This window comes from Aricia agestis, chromosome 17, assembly GCF_905147365.1.
Source record: "Aricia agestis chromosome 17, ilAriAges1.1, whole genome shotgun sequence".
In the NCBI taxonomy this organism is placed as follows: domain Eukaryota; kingdom Metazoa; phylum Arthropoda; class Insecta; order Lepidoptera; family Lycaenidae; genus Aricia; species Aricia agestis.
Genome location: NC_056422.1, coordinates 3,108,998 through 3,127,214, shown reverse-complemented (window position 1 = coordinate 3,127,214; position 18,217 = coordinate 3,108,998). Strand labels below are relative to the sequence as shown.

The following is an 18,217-nucleotide window of genomic DNA, read 5'->3' as shown; positions in this document are numbered from 1 at the left end:
TATAATTTTGCTATTATTTGTTTAAATACTGCAACGTGAACTGAACGTATCTTTAAGCATTTTTTATTTGCTTTTAGAGATTCTGTAAAAAAATATACATGACACTGACATTTCAGTGACAGATGACGTTCCTCAGCTGATGTTGTCAAAACTCATACGTCAAATTTTATTTCGTTAACAGTAAATGTATCTTTCGGACGCGTATTCCGCGTAAATATTTAAAATTTTCTTATAATTACGAAGAGTTGTTCATGGCTATCAAACATTAACAGCAAAATTATTTATTGCCGTGTAAGAACCTACGTTGTTCGTAAACTTTTAAGTGGTACATCGTAGTGACATAATTTTGGTGTTGTGATGTAGAAAGTTTAAGCATTTGCATTAAATCAGCGGTGAAAGTTTGTTGCGTGCTCAATGAAGAAATGACCACGGATCATCCTCCTAACCTAAATAAATTCCACACCTTAATTTATTGATATTTCATTAAATACAGCGCATTTTACAAAACCTCAGCCATGGCTCTGAAGATGGAACAGAAAAATGATTTTGAGTTCATTATGAAAAGTCTGTTGGCCGGTGGTAAGTTTTTTTTTTCTAATATTTACTACATAATATTCTGCTTACTAGAGTAAATAAGATTTGTGATTAATAATCATACTATAATAATTATAATATTATATACTCTTTGGTATCATTCTAGTCACCATACTCAGTCACTCTGTATATTAGATTATATTAATATGACTTAATTCAACAAGCCCCATACGGTCACGGATGACCAAGACACAATAGAAATTCTATTGTCTCGTTTTTCCACGATCAATGGGTTAAACTTATGTCTAAACAAGCTTTTGCCCGCGCTTCGCTCGCGTTAGGAAGTATTATTATATACAAACTTAAATCCCCTATTTTAACCCCTTGGAGGTAGAATTGATCAAAATCCTTTCTTAGCAGATGCCTACGTCATATCATCTACCTGCATGCCAAATTTCAGCCCGATCGGTCCAGTGGTTTGGGCTGTGCGTTGATAGATCACCATGTCAGTCAGTCACCTTTGAGTTTTATATATAATATAGATTTACTATTTTGTCTTTTTTGTAAATCTCCCCTGTGAAAGATTTAATTTCATTAAAAATATAATAAAACTTAGTATTAAGTATAATAATATTATAATGTGAAAGAGCTAATATCAGATTTATTCATTGTTTTTCTTATTAAATGTGTGTTTTTTTTTATTCAATATTACAAACTGAGAACTCCTATTAAATAATAAGTTCTCAAACAAGTAATGGTTTATTTGACAAATAGTATTTACACAACAGAAATATGTTATCGGTATACCGTACTATAGTACTACTTACAAAGGAATTTTATTTTATACAAATGTTTCTCATACTTTTGTAATCATTACTAGGTGTTGCTGGCATGTGCGCTAAGACGGCTGTAGCACCTTTAGACCGTATAAAGATACTGCTGCAAGCCCAGTCGGTGCACTACAAGCATCATGGAGTGTTTGGGGGGCTCATGGCCATCGTCAAACAGGAGTCCCTCATCGCCCTATACAAGGGCAACGGGGCTCAGATGGTGCGGATATTCCCGTATGCTGCCACACAGTTTACCAGCTTTGAGATATACAAAAAGGTATGTGTGTTATATTATATTTTATTCCTCTTAATAATAAAATTTTCAATAGCAGTACGGATCATTTGATTAATAATATGTGGTTTTCCAAAATATGTCAAAATATATTAGGTATGTCCAATTTAGTGGTTTTCCTTATTTCATACCCATGAAAATGGCCGCCCGTCCCCTGGATCATGTTGACGACACTACTATGTATATTATCGAGTACTTTTATCTATAAAAATTTCAAATTAAGAAAACTAATTTTTACCATTTCTTTGCAATACAATATTTTTACAATTAAAAATTAATAATTTTCATGGCTTATTATTATGACTTTTGAATTTTATTGTATTATTTTAAAAACCACAAATGCTTATGTGTGTATAATATTATCATAAAGTATTATTTTATTGGTTTTTTAATTTAAGTTTTATAAGCACTTTGGTTAAGATCATTGGCAGTTGTTTCATCTTTGCACACGTTATTTCGTCCATTAAAATGATATTTGGGGGACACTCCAAAGTCAATATAGGTGTGTGTTTGCTTATTCCATAATTGTAGAACAGCTCGCATTGTGCGAAATATCGACAACTAAATATTTGACCAACTAATATACTTACTTACTTTCCGACAATGAACTCATCCTACGCTCCACTCAAACGCTTCTTAAGTTAAGGGGTAGAAATTTGGAAGAGACATGCTTTGATACGAAATAACATGGCCTGTGCTGTGTTCGCCAGAAGTAACCATAAGAGTAGAATGGAACACACCTTAGGTGTTGCGACTGTCCAATGTCCATAGCGGCATTCGCTTGCTTTTAAGTGACTGTATTGCTGTAGTTTCTTCATTAAAAAAAAACTGTGTTTCTTTTAATAAGTCTGATCCTAGCTACATATGACAATATTATAACGACAAGAAAATCATGTCACATGTGATAAGCCCCTTTTAAAATAACCGTTTGCGAATTAAGCCGTTACTTTGAATACTTTGGCCTACCTTTCTCAATTGGCACAAGTCACAACCGACTTGCTAAAGTACCGGAAACTATAAATTTATAGCCCTTTTTAAATAGAAGTAGGTCAATGTGCAAATACTTATTGTATGGTACTGGTCCCAATAGCGTTCTGATGGGTCCCCAACAAGTCATTAGAAGTTTCTTTGACCTTATGCTGGATTTATAGTATACTAGATAACGCCCGCAACTCCGCTGCGCCAAAATTCGTTTATCGGGCAGGAACCGTACATTTTCCTGCGACAAAAAGTATCCTATGTCCTTTCCCGAGACTCAAAGTATCTCCATGCCAAATTTCAGCATAATCGGTTCAGCGGTTTGGGCGTGAAGAGGTAACAAACAGACAGACACACTTTCGCATTTATAATATTAGTATAGATGCGTTCGCCCGAACGACACCACGCCATTCACCACACAACTACATGACTTTTAGTCAAGAACTCAAGACGTTAAACGTCACACTCAAAGTCTTGACGAGTGTCCTTTAGTCAATCAATTGAATGGTATCATTCAATGAATGCGCTAGCCATTCAATCGAATCGCAGATTTAACCAGATGACTGCGATGATACATTTGCTTGTAATCTCGCATTGTAGCCGCCAAACCGCGCGAAGGTGGTACTCGCTTCGGCAGTGCATACTCGTATACTAAAATTGGATCGCCGAACGTAGAATAGGTACTTTATTGCTGTTCAATAGAATCTAGACTGAATTGAAGCTATGATAACATCGGATTAAAATAGCTGAATGCAGCGTTATACCTCCAGGGCAGTCCAGGGTCCAGGCGTTATATTATACAGTGTGTTAGTGTAAGCACCGTTGTTAGTGTGTTAGTGAAACCATCAAATGAGCCCGTCAAAATGAACAACTTTTTCTATGAGAACAATGCTGGGAACTAAAAAAAAAACCGTCTTCATACCCATACGGATGCCCGGATCGGCAATTTGTATGGGTATGAAGACGGATTTTTTTGAGTTCCCAGCATTGGTCTCGAAAAAGTTGTTCATTTCAGCAATGATATTCTATGAAACTCATTGGTTTCTAGGATAACGGTGTTTAGACTAACATCTTGTATATGTTATTCATATACCTAACCATTTAAGCAATATATTATTTCGGAATACGATCTTTACGCTAGTAAGCTTGTGTGTCATACGTTCTAAATGCCACAGAGTTGAGTAAAACCGCCTCCGGCAGAGTCCACGTTGCGACATATACTATCCTACTTAAATATACTTAGACACATAATCACTATGTTTAATAGTTTACCTATGAGCGTGTCTTCAGTTGTTCACAAGCGCACACTAAAGCATTTAATCTTAAATAACCAAAAATCGGCCAAGTGCGAGTCGGACTCGCGCACGAAGGGTTCCGTACCATTATAGACCAAAATTAGGCAAAAAATTGTGTTTTTTGTATGGGAGCCCCCCTTAAATATTAATTTTGTTTTGTTTTTGACCCCCGACAAAAAAGAGGGGTGTTATTAGTACTTGTTGTTATAGCGGCAACAGATATACATAATCTGTGAACATTTCAACTCTCTAGCTATTACCGTTCTTGAGTTACAGCCTGGAGACAGACAGACGGACAGACATCGAAGTCTCAGTAATAGGGTCCCGTTTTTACCCTTTGGTAGGGAACCCTAAAAACGGGATGTTTTGGTCTATATTGTTTTCTACTACATAATGTGAAAGTATCTAGGTAATTGTCTGTTTGTATTTTTGTAACCTCATTACGCTAAACCGATTTTGATAAAAATTGGCATGAAGATACTTTGAATCTCAAGAAAAATACCTATATAGAATAATCTTAAAAGAGATAAATGAACGGTTTCCAGGTAAAATACAAATTACAAATATTGGCGCAACGAAGTTACGATTTGCGGGTAGTATCTTTATCATAGACTAGCCATTTAACGCCTACGTGGTCTAGTGGTATAGAGCGCGGCTCTTGACTCGGAGGTCGTGGGTTCGATTCCCGCGTTGAAAACATGTTAATTCCAAGTTTGGTTAGGACAATGCAGGCTGATCACCTGATTGTCTGACAAGTAAGATGATCCATGCGTCGGATGGGCATATAAAAAGTCGGTCCTGCGCCTGATCTCTCGCCGGTCGTGTCGGTCTTCTGTCCCACTGGGTTATGAGAGTAAAGGAATAGAGAGTGCTCTTGTGTACTGCGCACACACTTGGGCACTATAAAATTACTCCTGCGTAGCTGGCCTGGTTTCAATGAAGCCGGCCACCGTCAACGAAACCGGTGTGGGAGCTAGAGTAGCCAGTAGGTATGTCTAAGTAAAGTCTATGTTACGTACTTGTTATAATGCAGAATCAACGGAGCATAAGGCCTAAGCTATTTACAACATTGTAACAATTTAAAACATGGAGGACGAATCATGAAATATTCAAAAGCCTGACGCATGTTGAATGATAAACGATACAAAAGAATTCAGATAAGAAATCGGCATTCATAAGTTTAACCTTGTAGTTATTTCTAAGTTCTAACCCCTCTTTACCTACTACGACGCGAAAAGGAAGGGTTAGTGGCGTAGCTACCGCCGTATCTGCCGTATCAATAATGCGGGGCCCCGCCCCGGGCCAAATTTTCATACGGGCCCCCACCAAGGCACGCTATACTTCCGGGAAGGATAATAACCATTTAACGCTCTATGTTAGTAACTTTGAAAGAAAGAAAGAACTTTATTTGGTAAAAATAATTGTACATTAAAAGAGGAAATTCTATAAAGGCCATGTTTCCTAGGGCTTACAGATAAAGCCGGAGCCCGGACATGCTATTTTTTGTTTCGTGTCTGGCCAGTCCTTTTTGTAGGCTTTCGGAACATAAGACTTCCCGACGAAATTAAACACAAAGGAAGAAATGACGCATCGTATATGCAAGTTGGAGATTATCATTCTAAGAGTTACCAAGAGGTTTTCCGATGAATCTGTAATAATCTGTGTTTATAAGAGGTCATTTTTTTTTTCTTAAGTTAACTGAATACAGTGCGAGTATTTTTCATTTACATAGCTCCTAGACTTAGAAAGGTCAATGATCGCTAGCGCCTCGATTCGCCGGGTACGCTATAGCTGCCGTGTACCCTTTGGTACAAATTCGCATCTCTTATCCCATCTCAAATACTCTTTTTCTCTTCCAGTACCTAAACGGCCTCAGCATACCCATGATCCAACATGGTGACAAGTTCGTCGCCGGCGCGGGGGCAGGTGTCACCGCGGTGACACTAACTTACCCGCTTGACACTATCAGGGCGCGGTTGGCGTTCCAAGTGACGGGGGAACATAGATACACCGGGATCTCGCATGCAGCTGTCACTATATTTAAGACTGTGAGTATCTACTTAGATATATGTATCTATCTGTTTACGGCCGTTCCCAATATTTGATCTATCTCTGGTTTTGCCCTACTAGAGATAGGAATAGCTCACATTAGACATTAGAGACATTCTAATGTCAATTGTGAGCTATTCCTATCTCTAGTAGGGCAAAACCAGAGATGATCAAATATTGGGAACAGCCGTTAATGTAATATTGTTTATATGTATCCACAGAGTGTAACAAAACTAATGCCTGCCATACATGCTACGGTTTATCGGAGAGGTCCACCTATGCAGGTATGCCTGCGCAGGTGTGTGGAAATAGACCTGTTCAGTTTCTTGGACCTGCGGAGGCGACTGGCGCAAAATCTATGCGTCAGTGATTTTCCCATACAAGAGTTTAAAAATAGTTGTACTTTCAGCGCTGCTACTTTCACAGTGAACGCTATACAACGCTATACGTACCTACCCTTATATCACTTAGTTTTTGTTACAACCTGTAAAAAAGTACTCATTTGAACCTATATTATGGAAGTGTAGGACCTGTAGGTATTCGTATTTTATTGAAATTGTTTAGTTCTGTCTACTTCGATGTAAGAAGAAGTGATCAACAACGCTATCGAAAAGATAAACTCTTGTCAAAAAAACACAGTAACTTGGCATTATTTCCTCAGAACTCTCCCTGTGATAAGGCACATCCGTTATTGGTTGTTTAATTACTACATATTTAATACCAGGATCAGAATCATTTAGTTCAGGAAATTGGTACATTGCACCAGGATATTTCCCAACTCGACCTGAGAGTTTTGCTATGCAAAAATTTGACAGTGAAGAAAATACAGCGTTCGGTTGTTGGGCCAAATATGTCCATTTAAAAATTTATCGCGAAGCCGCGCTTTAAATTATTTAATCAAGCGGTAAAAAATGTGTTTTTGGTTATTAACGGTTAATAGAGAATATTATGCAAAGGTCGGAGCAGAGGGCGCTACTAGCACTTACGGTAAATAGCCCGACATGTTGTCATGTTGCACACATCTATATATTAACACGTGAGCCAAAACCTTTGTATCCCTTTTGACGAAAATTGGGGAAACGTAGGTGAATGAAATTTTGCACAGTTATCTACATCTACACTACTATTATAAAGAGGAAAGATTTGATTGTTTGTTTGTCTTGAATAGGCTCCGAAACTACTGGACCGATTTGAAAGATTCTTTTACCATTGGAATCCTACATTAATTCTGCTGAACATAGGCTAAATTTTATTTTGGAAAAAAATAGGGTTCCGTAAGATATTTGGGATTTTCGGACGCAAGGTGTAAAAAATCAACGAGAAATGTTACTTTTTTCGCGTACGCTGCCTAAACTATAAAAGATAGATTCATAAAATGTTCTAAGTAATTGTAGATCTTTTAAATATCTACAAAAAAGTCTGTGACACACTATACCTATCTATGTTGAGTGAGGCACAGTAACCGTTTTTTTATTAAAAAATCTTGAAATGTTTTTGGACTACATTTAAATGCCTTTATTTTACTCATGGCATTAATTCTTATCAAAATAAATTATTTCATTACTAAGTACAGTTAATGTAGATAATATTTGGTCTTTGAATGATTAAAATTGGACGTTTGGTTTTAATGTTATGGCGAAAATAAAATATTACGATTTCTGCTGCACGTTGCGAATTGGGCGTCGTCAAGGCGCGCCGCGCGGGTGTGCTCGCCCGGAGAGTCCACGTAAATATTAATTATTATTACCTCGATCATGGGAATCGCAGACACAATAGATTTATAATATAATAGTTATGCGACAGCCGGGTGCCGCTTCATTGATGGGATAATATTATAGTGCTTCATTAATTAATTTCGTTTAGTGTAAACCATTTTTATGTTCTGCTTAACATAAAGATTGAGTAAGAAATAAAGATTGAAAAAATATAATTTAAAAATCAATGTCCACCCGTGCGAAGCCGGGGCGGGCCGCTAGTACATTATGTGGTGAAGGAATGCATCGAGCTAATATTATTTTGAAATTATGCTTTTATCATTAAAAAAATTTAACAAATAAAACATTACACACACTACAACACACACACTAGGAAAAATGTCAGATTTTGAGTGACAAGCCTATACATACGAATTATACTCTTCTATTTATGGTTGAAGTCTGTTGACAACAAGGTGACAAATAATTTAAAATGGATTATAGTTTTTTTTATTGGATCTTAGATACTATTAGACAATGCTTACACGGCCAGTTTGAGATCAGCTGAGTACCAGAGACATGAGTTGAAAAAAATATGATAGTCAATATTTTTTTACAAAATATAGGTAGTAGTCCTATAATGTCGTTAAAACTAAGGTCGAATTTCAACCATTGGGCGATCTCTAGTCATAATAGAATATTGACAGAAATGTCAGACATCAACCAAAACTTTTTGTTTACTGTACTTATATGCTGGTGCTGCCTCTAAAAAACATTGCAGTAGTATCTTATTTTAATTGCTCGTTTAATAATGCATCGCGTCACGGGTTAAGTTTTTAACCGAGCAGTTAAATGCATTCATTGTTTTTAACGCTTAAGACGACGCCTTGCTAATTTGTAGCGATATCGATTTTTCTCACCAATGACTCAAGCCAAGAAATTAAAGTTAATTGTCAGTATTAATCATGTCTTTGTCTTTGAATTACCCATAGCATAACACGATTGGTCAACTTTTATAACACAGAATAATCAATCAAAAAGACCTCTGTAAAAAAAGGGATTCCTATTTTGCCAACAGAGGAGAGTGATTTAAGCTTCCAAAATTTGTACATAAATTGGTTCAAGCATACACTTTAATTTGCCCATAGCTTATATGAAATGTATTTATGGTTTTTAAATTACGCGACAAAAACCATTTTGTCGCTTACGCCCTTTCCATTTTTACTGTTCCATTGCTTGTTTTCTATGATAGAAAACAAGCAATCTAAAACGTATCCAACACGGTTTTTTACTTAACGCGGTTTTTTCTGTGAGAACGTGGTATTTCTCCGGTCGAGCCGGCCCATTCGTGCCGAATCATGGCTCTCCCACGTAAAAAAAAAAAAAAAAAGACTGCGGACGAATGTGCGAGGTTTCACATTTCATACAATGACTTCTAAAATGTGGCCCGTTCGGCGCGCGTGCGTGCTGACAAAATTACCTTGTACAGAGACTAAGATCGAAAGGTTATAATAATTATACTGATTTTCCCTTGCTCATTCCCAGGAGGGTGGTATGCGGGCACTGTACCGGGGGTTCGTGCCGACTCTGGTGGGGATGGTGCCGTACGCCGGGTTCAGCTTCTACTGTTTCGAGTCGCTAAAGTATTTCTGTATGAAGTACATGCCGACCACGCTGTGTAGGAAGTGCGAGAGGAACACAGGTATTCTTAGACATGATCCATATCAGTTGGAATTGATTTGTTTCTGGATATTACCAACTACTTTGTAATTTGCTATTTTATATTGTAACTAGATGACGCCCGCAACTCCGTTGCACCAAAACTCGTTTATCGCGCGGGAACCGTACATTTTGTTGGAACAAAAAGTATCCCATGCCCTTTCCCAGGACTCAAAGTATCTCCATACCAAATTTCAGCAAAATCGGTTCAGCGGTTTGCGCGTGAAGAGGTAACAGACAGACAGACACACTTTCGCATTTATAATATTAGTATGTATTGCGCGAAAATTGTACAACTTGCCAAGCTTTGCGTTTTGCCGATTATTAAAAAGTCCGCCCGTATCCCTTGTATAGAGTTCACTGTGAAAGTAGCAGCGCAGAGCGCTGAAATACCATTTTTAGGGTTCCGTACCCAAAGGGTAAAAACGGGACCCTATTACTAAGACTTCGATGTTTGTCCGTCTGTCTGTCTATTTACCGTTAATATAGCGGCCCGCTATATTAACAAATACTAAAAACAAAATAAATTAAATATTTAAGGGGGGCTCCCATACAACAAACGTGATTTTTCAAACATTTTTTGCTCAATGGTGACAACAGATTGACAGCTGTAATGTTCACAAAATACCCAGCCGTATTTATACTTTTATTATTAACAATAAAATTTTAATAAAATTAATAATCAAGGGGGGCTCTAATACAATTATTTTTTTACTATTTTTGTTCTATAATGGTACGGAACCCTTCGTGCGCTAGTCCAACTCGCACTTGGCCGATTTTTTTTTTTTTATTTGTACGGGCAAGCGCCCCAGCGTTACTAGTTTTCCGATACAATACACACTCTGAACTCTAAAGTATTATCACTTAGTTTTGTTACACCCTGTATATCACGTGTTATGACCCCTACCCAAACACTCGCCTCATCAATTCCAGGCGGCCTCGTCCTGACCGTCCCGGGTAAGCTGTTGTGCGGCGGCCTGGCGGGCGCGGTGGCGCAGTCGGTGTCCTACCCGCTCGACGTGACGCGTCGCCGCATGCAGCTCGCCACCATGGACCCCGCCACGGCTAAGTTTGGGTGAGTAAAGTATAATTCGGATCTTTGCCGCGAGCGACCGCGACAAAAATTCAAATAAAATGCCACTTTATGACATAGGCTATAGGTTTCATTTCACTGTACGACACTAGCTTTTACGCCACAATTCTATAATTCTACTTGCCACCAGGTGCCGCTATGTAGTAGCGAATAGATGACCCCCCCCCCCCCCCCCCCAATTACTGCCATCTTACTTGTCGAATTTCGACAATAATATTATATGTACCTCGCCGATTAAAATCGGTGCGGTACATGTATAAAAAATATTTTTGATTTCCTAAACACGTTGCCTATTTGCTGCTGCGGAACCCTTGATGGGCGATTCCATCTCGCACTTGGCCGCTATCCTTATAGCCTTAGCACGGGCGTATATATAGCTTATCAAAGCTATATATACGCCCGTGCTAAGGTTATATCGCGGCACCATGGCAAATGGAATTTCAAACACTCGTTGTTTGAAAATCATTGAGTATGCTATATCCAGCCCCCTTATTAAGTAACTTTGATTAATCATGAACTTCAATATTCGTTTGAACTTTTTGAAACACAATTAAAATTGTAATGTCAATATTTAGACGTTTGTACTTTTTAAATTGATTTTTAAAAGCATTAAAGGTCAAAATTGAGACAATAAGCAATAAATTACATGTTTATCAAAATATTATTAAGGGGGCTGAGTGCTAGTTGAACTGAGCGCTAATTTTGACTTGCACTCTACACCCTAAGGTACGGTACACATTGGGCGTTTTGAAGCGCGCGCTTTCCTAACGCGCATTTTGAGAACCCGGATTCTATTGAAGCGTACACATGCACGCGTAATGTGTACGCCCAATGTGTACCGGCTATAAGTGCTTGTATAGACACAGCGGGAACCGCGCGGTTTGGACGCGCGCGTTTTAACCGCTCGCAGCTTATTACAAAGGCGTTGTATTACAGCGTTCACACTTAACCGCTCGGTTTCTGCACGGGAACCGCGTGGTTCCCGCTGTGTCTGAAGTCTGAACAAGCACTAATTCTATTTCTTCTTCTTTTCAATATTCATGTTCGCTGCACCTCTGATAGTAATAAGTTTAAAAATACTAAAAAGTATTCTATGTTACTTATTAATATAATCTAGCCCTTAGATGCAAACGTTTGGAAATTGCATTACTTGCAACTTGCAACCCACACTTGCACTTGACTTGCACCATATTCCTATTCCCTCACACAGATTTGCACACAAATAAAATTATATAATTATGATTGCAAATGTAAATTAAAATTTAATCAAATTTAGTATTTCATTAAATCTTGTGTAATAAAGGTGTAGTATGGGGATTAAATTCTAAATATTTCTAGTCAAAGATTCATTAATTGTAATGAAATTACTATAAAATATTTCACAAAATATTTTTATTGTCTAGTTTTGAAACTTAATATCTTTCAAAACTCGCATATTTATTCAAATTATAATATTATGCTGTACTTAATTACAACTTACTAAGTTGTAATTCATGCTCACAAGAATTTAATTGAGTAGGTATTATAATAACTTATTAAATTATAGTGATTAAAGTGTAATCAAGGAAATTACTTGAACTTTGTGTATTGTGTTGCATGATAATAATTATTCTTAGTTCTTATATGACGTAAATACATAACTTTTAAGTAGACTTCTGTGAGTAAATTTGAATAATTTTTCGATTTATCATCTTATCACTGACATCTGTTCTTGAGTAATATTTTTTTAAATGTTACAAGCCTTCTATTGCAGATAAGAATTAGGGTTTCTTTAACATTTATACATAACATATTTATTATTCCTCCATACCTTTCATCAAAATCTGTTTAGCGGCTTAAGTTTGAAGAGGGACAGACAGACAGATACAGAGTATAAATATTTTTTTAAGAACCTTCTCAATATGTTTACAGTTTTTATATAATTATAGATTATAAATTTTAGTAAAGTTTTTAGGTAAGTAAAAAACTTTAACTACTAAGTTTATAATAAAACTAACAACCAAATATTGTATTTAAGTATATTAAACTGTTTCTATCTGCACTATTAACAAATACTTTCTATTTGCATATTCTTTGCACCGGTGATGGCAACACTAACAGAAAGTAAGTATAATTCTATTTATCCTTCCTGTAAATTAAAAATTATAGTTGGAAGAGTGATTGTTTCTTTTTCTTTCACTGAAGCACGAATTTATTGCTATTGTAACCTTATTGCATGCTATAATAAGCATATCAATTTGAGATCGTGCGAAAGAGACGAGTAGTGAAATAGTCAATGTACCATCGAGGAAGTTGATTCCTATGCAATTGACAGACCAACGTTATTTGGTCGAATATGTCAATTCAATGTTAATTGTGCTCTGTCAGCTGGGTTTGACGTAACGCGACCAAACTACTTAGGACCCCGATTTGCATAGGAATCAACTTCTCTGATAGTACTATCAGAGAAATTAAATCGTAGCCAGATGATGGATTTACGCGTCTACGTCGGATCGGGGTGTCAATCCTAGCCGATTAACATTAACATGAAATTGCCCGATCAGTTAAAGTAAATAAGTTTCAAAGGTGAAACTATGTAAAACTATAAAAAAATATTTCATAGAAATTAAAACTAATGTGCCCCTATGGAAAAAGCTATCTCACATGCCAAAAAACTATACTGACACGTGCCCTAAGGCCTAAACTATAATATCTCAATCATAAAGTTAATATACCTAGCGGAATAGAGCAACAATCTCGAGCTGTCAAACGAAGCCGAAATTGGTTTCATCTGTGTGTAAAAATATGTGTACGTATACACTTACACAAGCATGATTGAACATGATTTGTATGAGATTAAATTGTCAACGTGCGGCACGTGCCGACTGGGCGTCAAAAGAAGAGTGCTGCTGTCATGTATCACACGTCACTTTTTACCACGCAGTGTTACTGATAGTGACATCTCTCTTGCTCAGGCCTTTGTTTCTCTATTCCACTAGGTATTTTAACTTTATGATCTCAATATACTTTCAGCGTCGGCATGGTCCAAACCCTAACCCACATATACCGTGACAACGGAGTCATGAAAGGCCTTTACCGCGGCATGACGGTCAACTACCTGCGAGCTATACCCATGGTGGCCACCTCCTTCTCCACATACGAGCTCATGAAGCAGCTGCTCAACCTGGACACCGGCATGAAGGTTTCATAGTGATAGACAGAGATGGCAAGAGAGGGAAAGAGATAGAATAGTGAAATCTTAAGCATTCGTTTTGGAAACAAAAGAGAATATTTTTGACGTTTGGCGTTTTATATAAAGTTGTCCAAGTTTTGGAGTCCAAAATTGATATTTTTAACAATCCAAAAAGGATCTTATTTATGTGCAGTAAAGTAGTAAGTAATGCCAACGTCGTAAATTTGGACTCCAGCTATATATATGAGGACACAACAGCATTTTCGCGCTCTCTCTTTGCAATAAGTCCTTAATATCTAAACACACTAAGCTGAAAATACGCGGCCGAAGTTCGGCATGATTACGCCAGCAATGTATTTTAAATTACTGATAAGTGTTAACACACCATGCCGAAATTACGTCGCGTTATATTGTATGCGTAGCACATTGCTGGCGTAATCATGCCGAACTACAGCCGCGTATTTTCGGCCTAGTGTGTTTAAACACTATCTCTGACGTCTTTTCATTCCGCACAAAATGTGTAATTTGACATTATATTTTTTTATCGTATTTGTAAGGAGTTCGACTTTATAATGAAATGTATATTTAGTATTTACTTATCTTGTGAATGATATTGTAAACGTAAGCTAATAGGAAGTCAATTTTCTTACGGTACAGTATTAATTTAATAAATTACATTTAATCTTAATTTCGAACAACACCATTTAAGTCCGAGACCTCTTTAATCCTGCTTTTATTAAATAGTTATAAAATATATCACTTATTTTGAGTGTTATGATTTGGTAGATTAATTTAGTTAATTTATAATAAACAAATTTTATCTATGAAAGGTTACGATAACGAGGGGAACCCCCGTGATAATATTTTTTATCTGGGATTGTGTACGGTCGTTTTTTTAAGTCGTTAACAAAATATCATAAAGCGGTCATAGGGTGTAAATGTATTTTTTATAAGTATATTGTGTTGCTTTAATACAAATTTACAGTCTAAGTTCAAACCGTTTTAAAAATAACAGAAACGACCACGACAATCTATGAGCAATACCCAGAAACGTTTAGAGACATACTGTTAGTAACTTTTCACATTTGTAGTACAGTAATAAAAGAGTTTATACACCAATTATTATCATTATTAGGTATCTAGTTGTAAAGTAAATTAATTAGACTTCATGTACTAGTAGTTAGTACTTGGAATTACTAAAACTTTTATTTTGTTTAATGGACTTGACATTATAATATTATTATTTATTCTTTCTGTAAACGCTCTCAAGCTTTACCATTACTTATTTTAGATATTTAATAATGTTTTTATCATATTGTTACTCACAGAAGAAACCAGTTTGCTTTTTAAAAGTCATAAGATGCTTCTTAGGTTTTGTCAGCAAAAAACTAAATATGTACAGGCAACAACGGTTTTAAGAATGTTAAAATTTCTTATGGTGTACAGTGTGTAGTATTTTTTAAAACAGTGTGTATGTAAGTTGACTAATATTGTCTAAGGGTCAATTAAGTATCAAAACCGAACATAGCAAATCCAACCTTAACTCCAAAGCGTTAACGCACACATTGTCTGAGAATTCTAAAAGGCGCGCGCGCGTCTGGTGCATCCACGAGAATTCGCGCGCATGCGCCCGACCAACGCTGATTGGCCTCGCAGAAGTAATGTGTGCGTTACGTTCTGGAATTAAGGTTGAATTTTCTGTGTTCAGTTTATGGGAATTCGCTTCGCTGCGCTTCGACGCTGCTTTATTATAAGTTGACCCTAAGTAAAGTTGGGGCATTGTATTTTGCAGCAAGATGCTAGTTTTAGTTAATAACAAAAGTCTAATTTATTCAATAGATATTAAAAGGCTGGTTTTAATGTTTTGCTGACCGTAAGTGCCGACACCTAAATGTATGAAAAGTCCGCTGATTCTAGAATTGCGTGTTTTATTGCGATGCTTAGCATGGCCATACCAACTAAAGTTTCTTTCTATTAAGTAATAGACAAAATAACATACAAAAGATATCTGTCAGTTTATCCCTCAAATCTGTCACAATTTCTTTGCATGTATACCCGTCGATATGACAAACCTGCTGCTGTGGGCGCTTACAGTCACTGAAACTAGAATCCACCTCAACCAAAGTTTATGAAGCTATAAAGAAAATAATTAACAGTAACGACTAACGACCAGTGTTAAACTAAAAATAGAATATGTCAATTGATATTATATTCGTCCTTGTAATTAAATGTGAAGTATCCATTTATTATATTTTTGTATGAAAGTGGATGTAATCTTATTACATTGCTAAAAAAATAAGTTTCTTTATTTACCTGTTCTTAGCATTCAATATTTAAAAAATATATAAACTTTCTACTGCTAAAAATAATTTAGTATGACTTAGCATTAATGCCCAGGTGAGTCGGTGGCACTGAACGTGTTAATGTGTATTCTACGCAAAATGCGGATACGTACGCAAGAACGTACGCATTCTGCGTAGACATGAAGATATTTTTATTAGTTATTAAGAAGTTTGGAAGGTAGATTATGAATTCAGGGAATCGGTGTGCAATAAAACATTATTGTATAATTAATTTTATTTATTAATATCTAGTACCTATCAACGGGCATAGTACAGAGACGAAAGAATAAATTGTTTTGTTTCTTCAACTTAATTTTATACTGTCGTTAAATCAATTTGGATATAATATTAAATTATATATTAATATTTGCCGCAAACCAAATTTTAGGGTCAGCTCACACGGAGACTGCGAAGCGGCGCAGCATTTTCAAGATAACGTTTCAAAATTGAGCTCTATTTACTACGCAATAATCATATCCTGTGTAGTGAAAATAGCTTGATTCTGAAGATATATATGTCACCCCGCGACGCGTCTACGTGTGAACTGGCCTTAGTCTCAACATCATTCGTTCATAGAAAAGGTTCCTTCCTTTAACATATTATTACACCTACGCGTTTTGCCAAAGCCTTATCAAATAAGAGTTTCTTTGGGTGAAACACGATCCCGTTGATTCACCCAAAGAATGCTCGTACATTTTTTTTTTTGTATTTTTGTGTTTATTTTTACCTAACTTATATAATACTTAGAACAATGAAACGTCTGGCATCAGATGTTATTGGTGGGATGTATTTTATAATACACACTTTACGCGACTCAAGCCCAGGCTTGGATAATCTAATGCCGAATTAAATTATTATTTTTTATCTGTACACATGAATGATGCGCGTACGCACAAATTTAGTGTAAGCAGTTTACTCCAACATATTTCATATCGAGTGACATATATAAAATGTATATTTAGTTATCTAATTCATTTTATTGTTTACAATGATACAACTTAAAATATAACGCCTTGTTCTGAAGGTATATACAACTACTTAATTCAAAGAGAAAAAACAAATTTCGGGGTTCACTAAATGTGAATTATAGAGTTACTGCGGCCCCGGGGTTCGGAAATGCTCGAGGGCCCAATTCCCAATTACCTCGAATACCGCGTCGATCGCGGCTGTCTCTCTCGCGGACACGGCATGTATGCACGAGTGAGGCAGCCTGTCGTAGCGCCCGCGCCATTCGAGGCGTGAATCGAACTCCAGATACGGCAGAGTCGCTAAAATCAGCGACTTATTCCACCGCAAGTAAATGCACACTATTGTATATGGCGTTACAACGGTGTTAGAGTCAAGGAAAATAAAATGGGACGAATAAAAATTGTTCAGTTGGCCGCCCCACAGATGGTGGTATGTCCACGAGGGAACGAAATAAAACTGCGGATTAACGAACGCCATTTTAATGTCTAAGCGTCTTCGATACATCAATTAAATATTAAACCTAACCGACGCACCATCTTTGAACATACCAACATATACCCTACGTAAAACCTTCGTACCAAAAGCAATGTTATAGCAAATTTAAAATTAGGTTTCACGCGTCATGTACTAGGCAAGATATTGATGGGCTTCGCTCAAGAAAACGTGTTCCAATGTGCGTCAAGCTTTGACCGCGAGGTTTTTTACCTCTTGTATACGCCCGTTACATGTTCAGAATAAAACACTGGTATAATTAAAATTCCCAATACATAAAGGAAACAAATGTTATAATAATAGTTTCGATTTGCAAATGATGATGTAATTGACTCTAATCGAAAATAAAACATTTATTGCGTTTCGGTCCGAGTTTTACGATCGCGACCGTGCTGTTTTACCAACGTAACTGTCTGTGTTCACTAGATGGCGTTGTTTATATAACAGCGCCATCTAGTGACAATCACCGGTCGTTATCGTAAAACTCTATTATAATCCTAAACATTGCCACCATCTTCTCCTGTATTTCTCGATGAGACATACAGGAGAAGACACCTCTACGCGTCCGATGAATAAAAAATAATTTAAAAAACAAAAAAAACACTTCCAATTTTATTTTAGTAAATACAAAGAGGTGTAAAATATAGTTACCGTACAGTTTTTAAACCGAATACAATCTGCATAGTAATACCGGTCGCTGCTAGAGTTATAAATGCGAAAGTGGAAGACCATTTCACTCAACTTGGAACGACACAGAC

General features: G+C 36.6%; 1 protein-coding gene across 2 annotated transcripts; it reads left to right on the top strand.

The window, feature by feature from the left end:
* Window positions 1-120: 120 nt before the first annotated feature.
* On the top strand, window positions 121-14,014 carry LOC121735422 (graves disease carrier protein-like). Of its 2 annotated transcripts, none has more exons than XM_042126254.1 (6): window positions 121-579; window positions 1,415-1,641; window positions 5,789-5,977; window positions 9,218-9,374; window positions 10,325-10,475; window positions 13,497-13,567. In XM_042126254.1, exons 1-5 carry the CDS (start codon window positions 516-518, stop codon window positions 10,468-10,470), a joined length of 783 nt encoding a protein of 260 aa, XP_041982188.1. In that variant the 5' UTR covers window positions 121-515; the 3' UTR covers window positions 10,471-10,475; window positions 13,497-13,567. The 2 variants fall into 2 exon arrangements, with proteins under 2 accessions (XP_041982188.1, XP_041982186.1); XM_042126252.1 differs by having other exon boundaries at window positions 130-579; window positions 10,325-10,466; window positions 13,497-14,014.
* The last annotated feature ends 4,203 nt before the right edge of the window (window positions 14,015-18,217 follow it).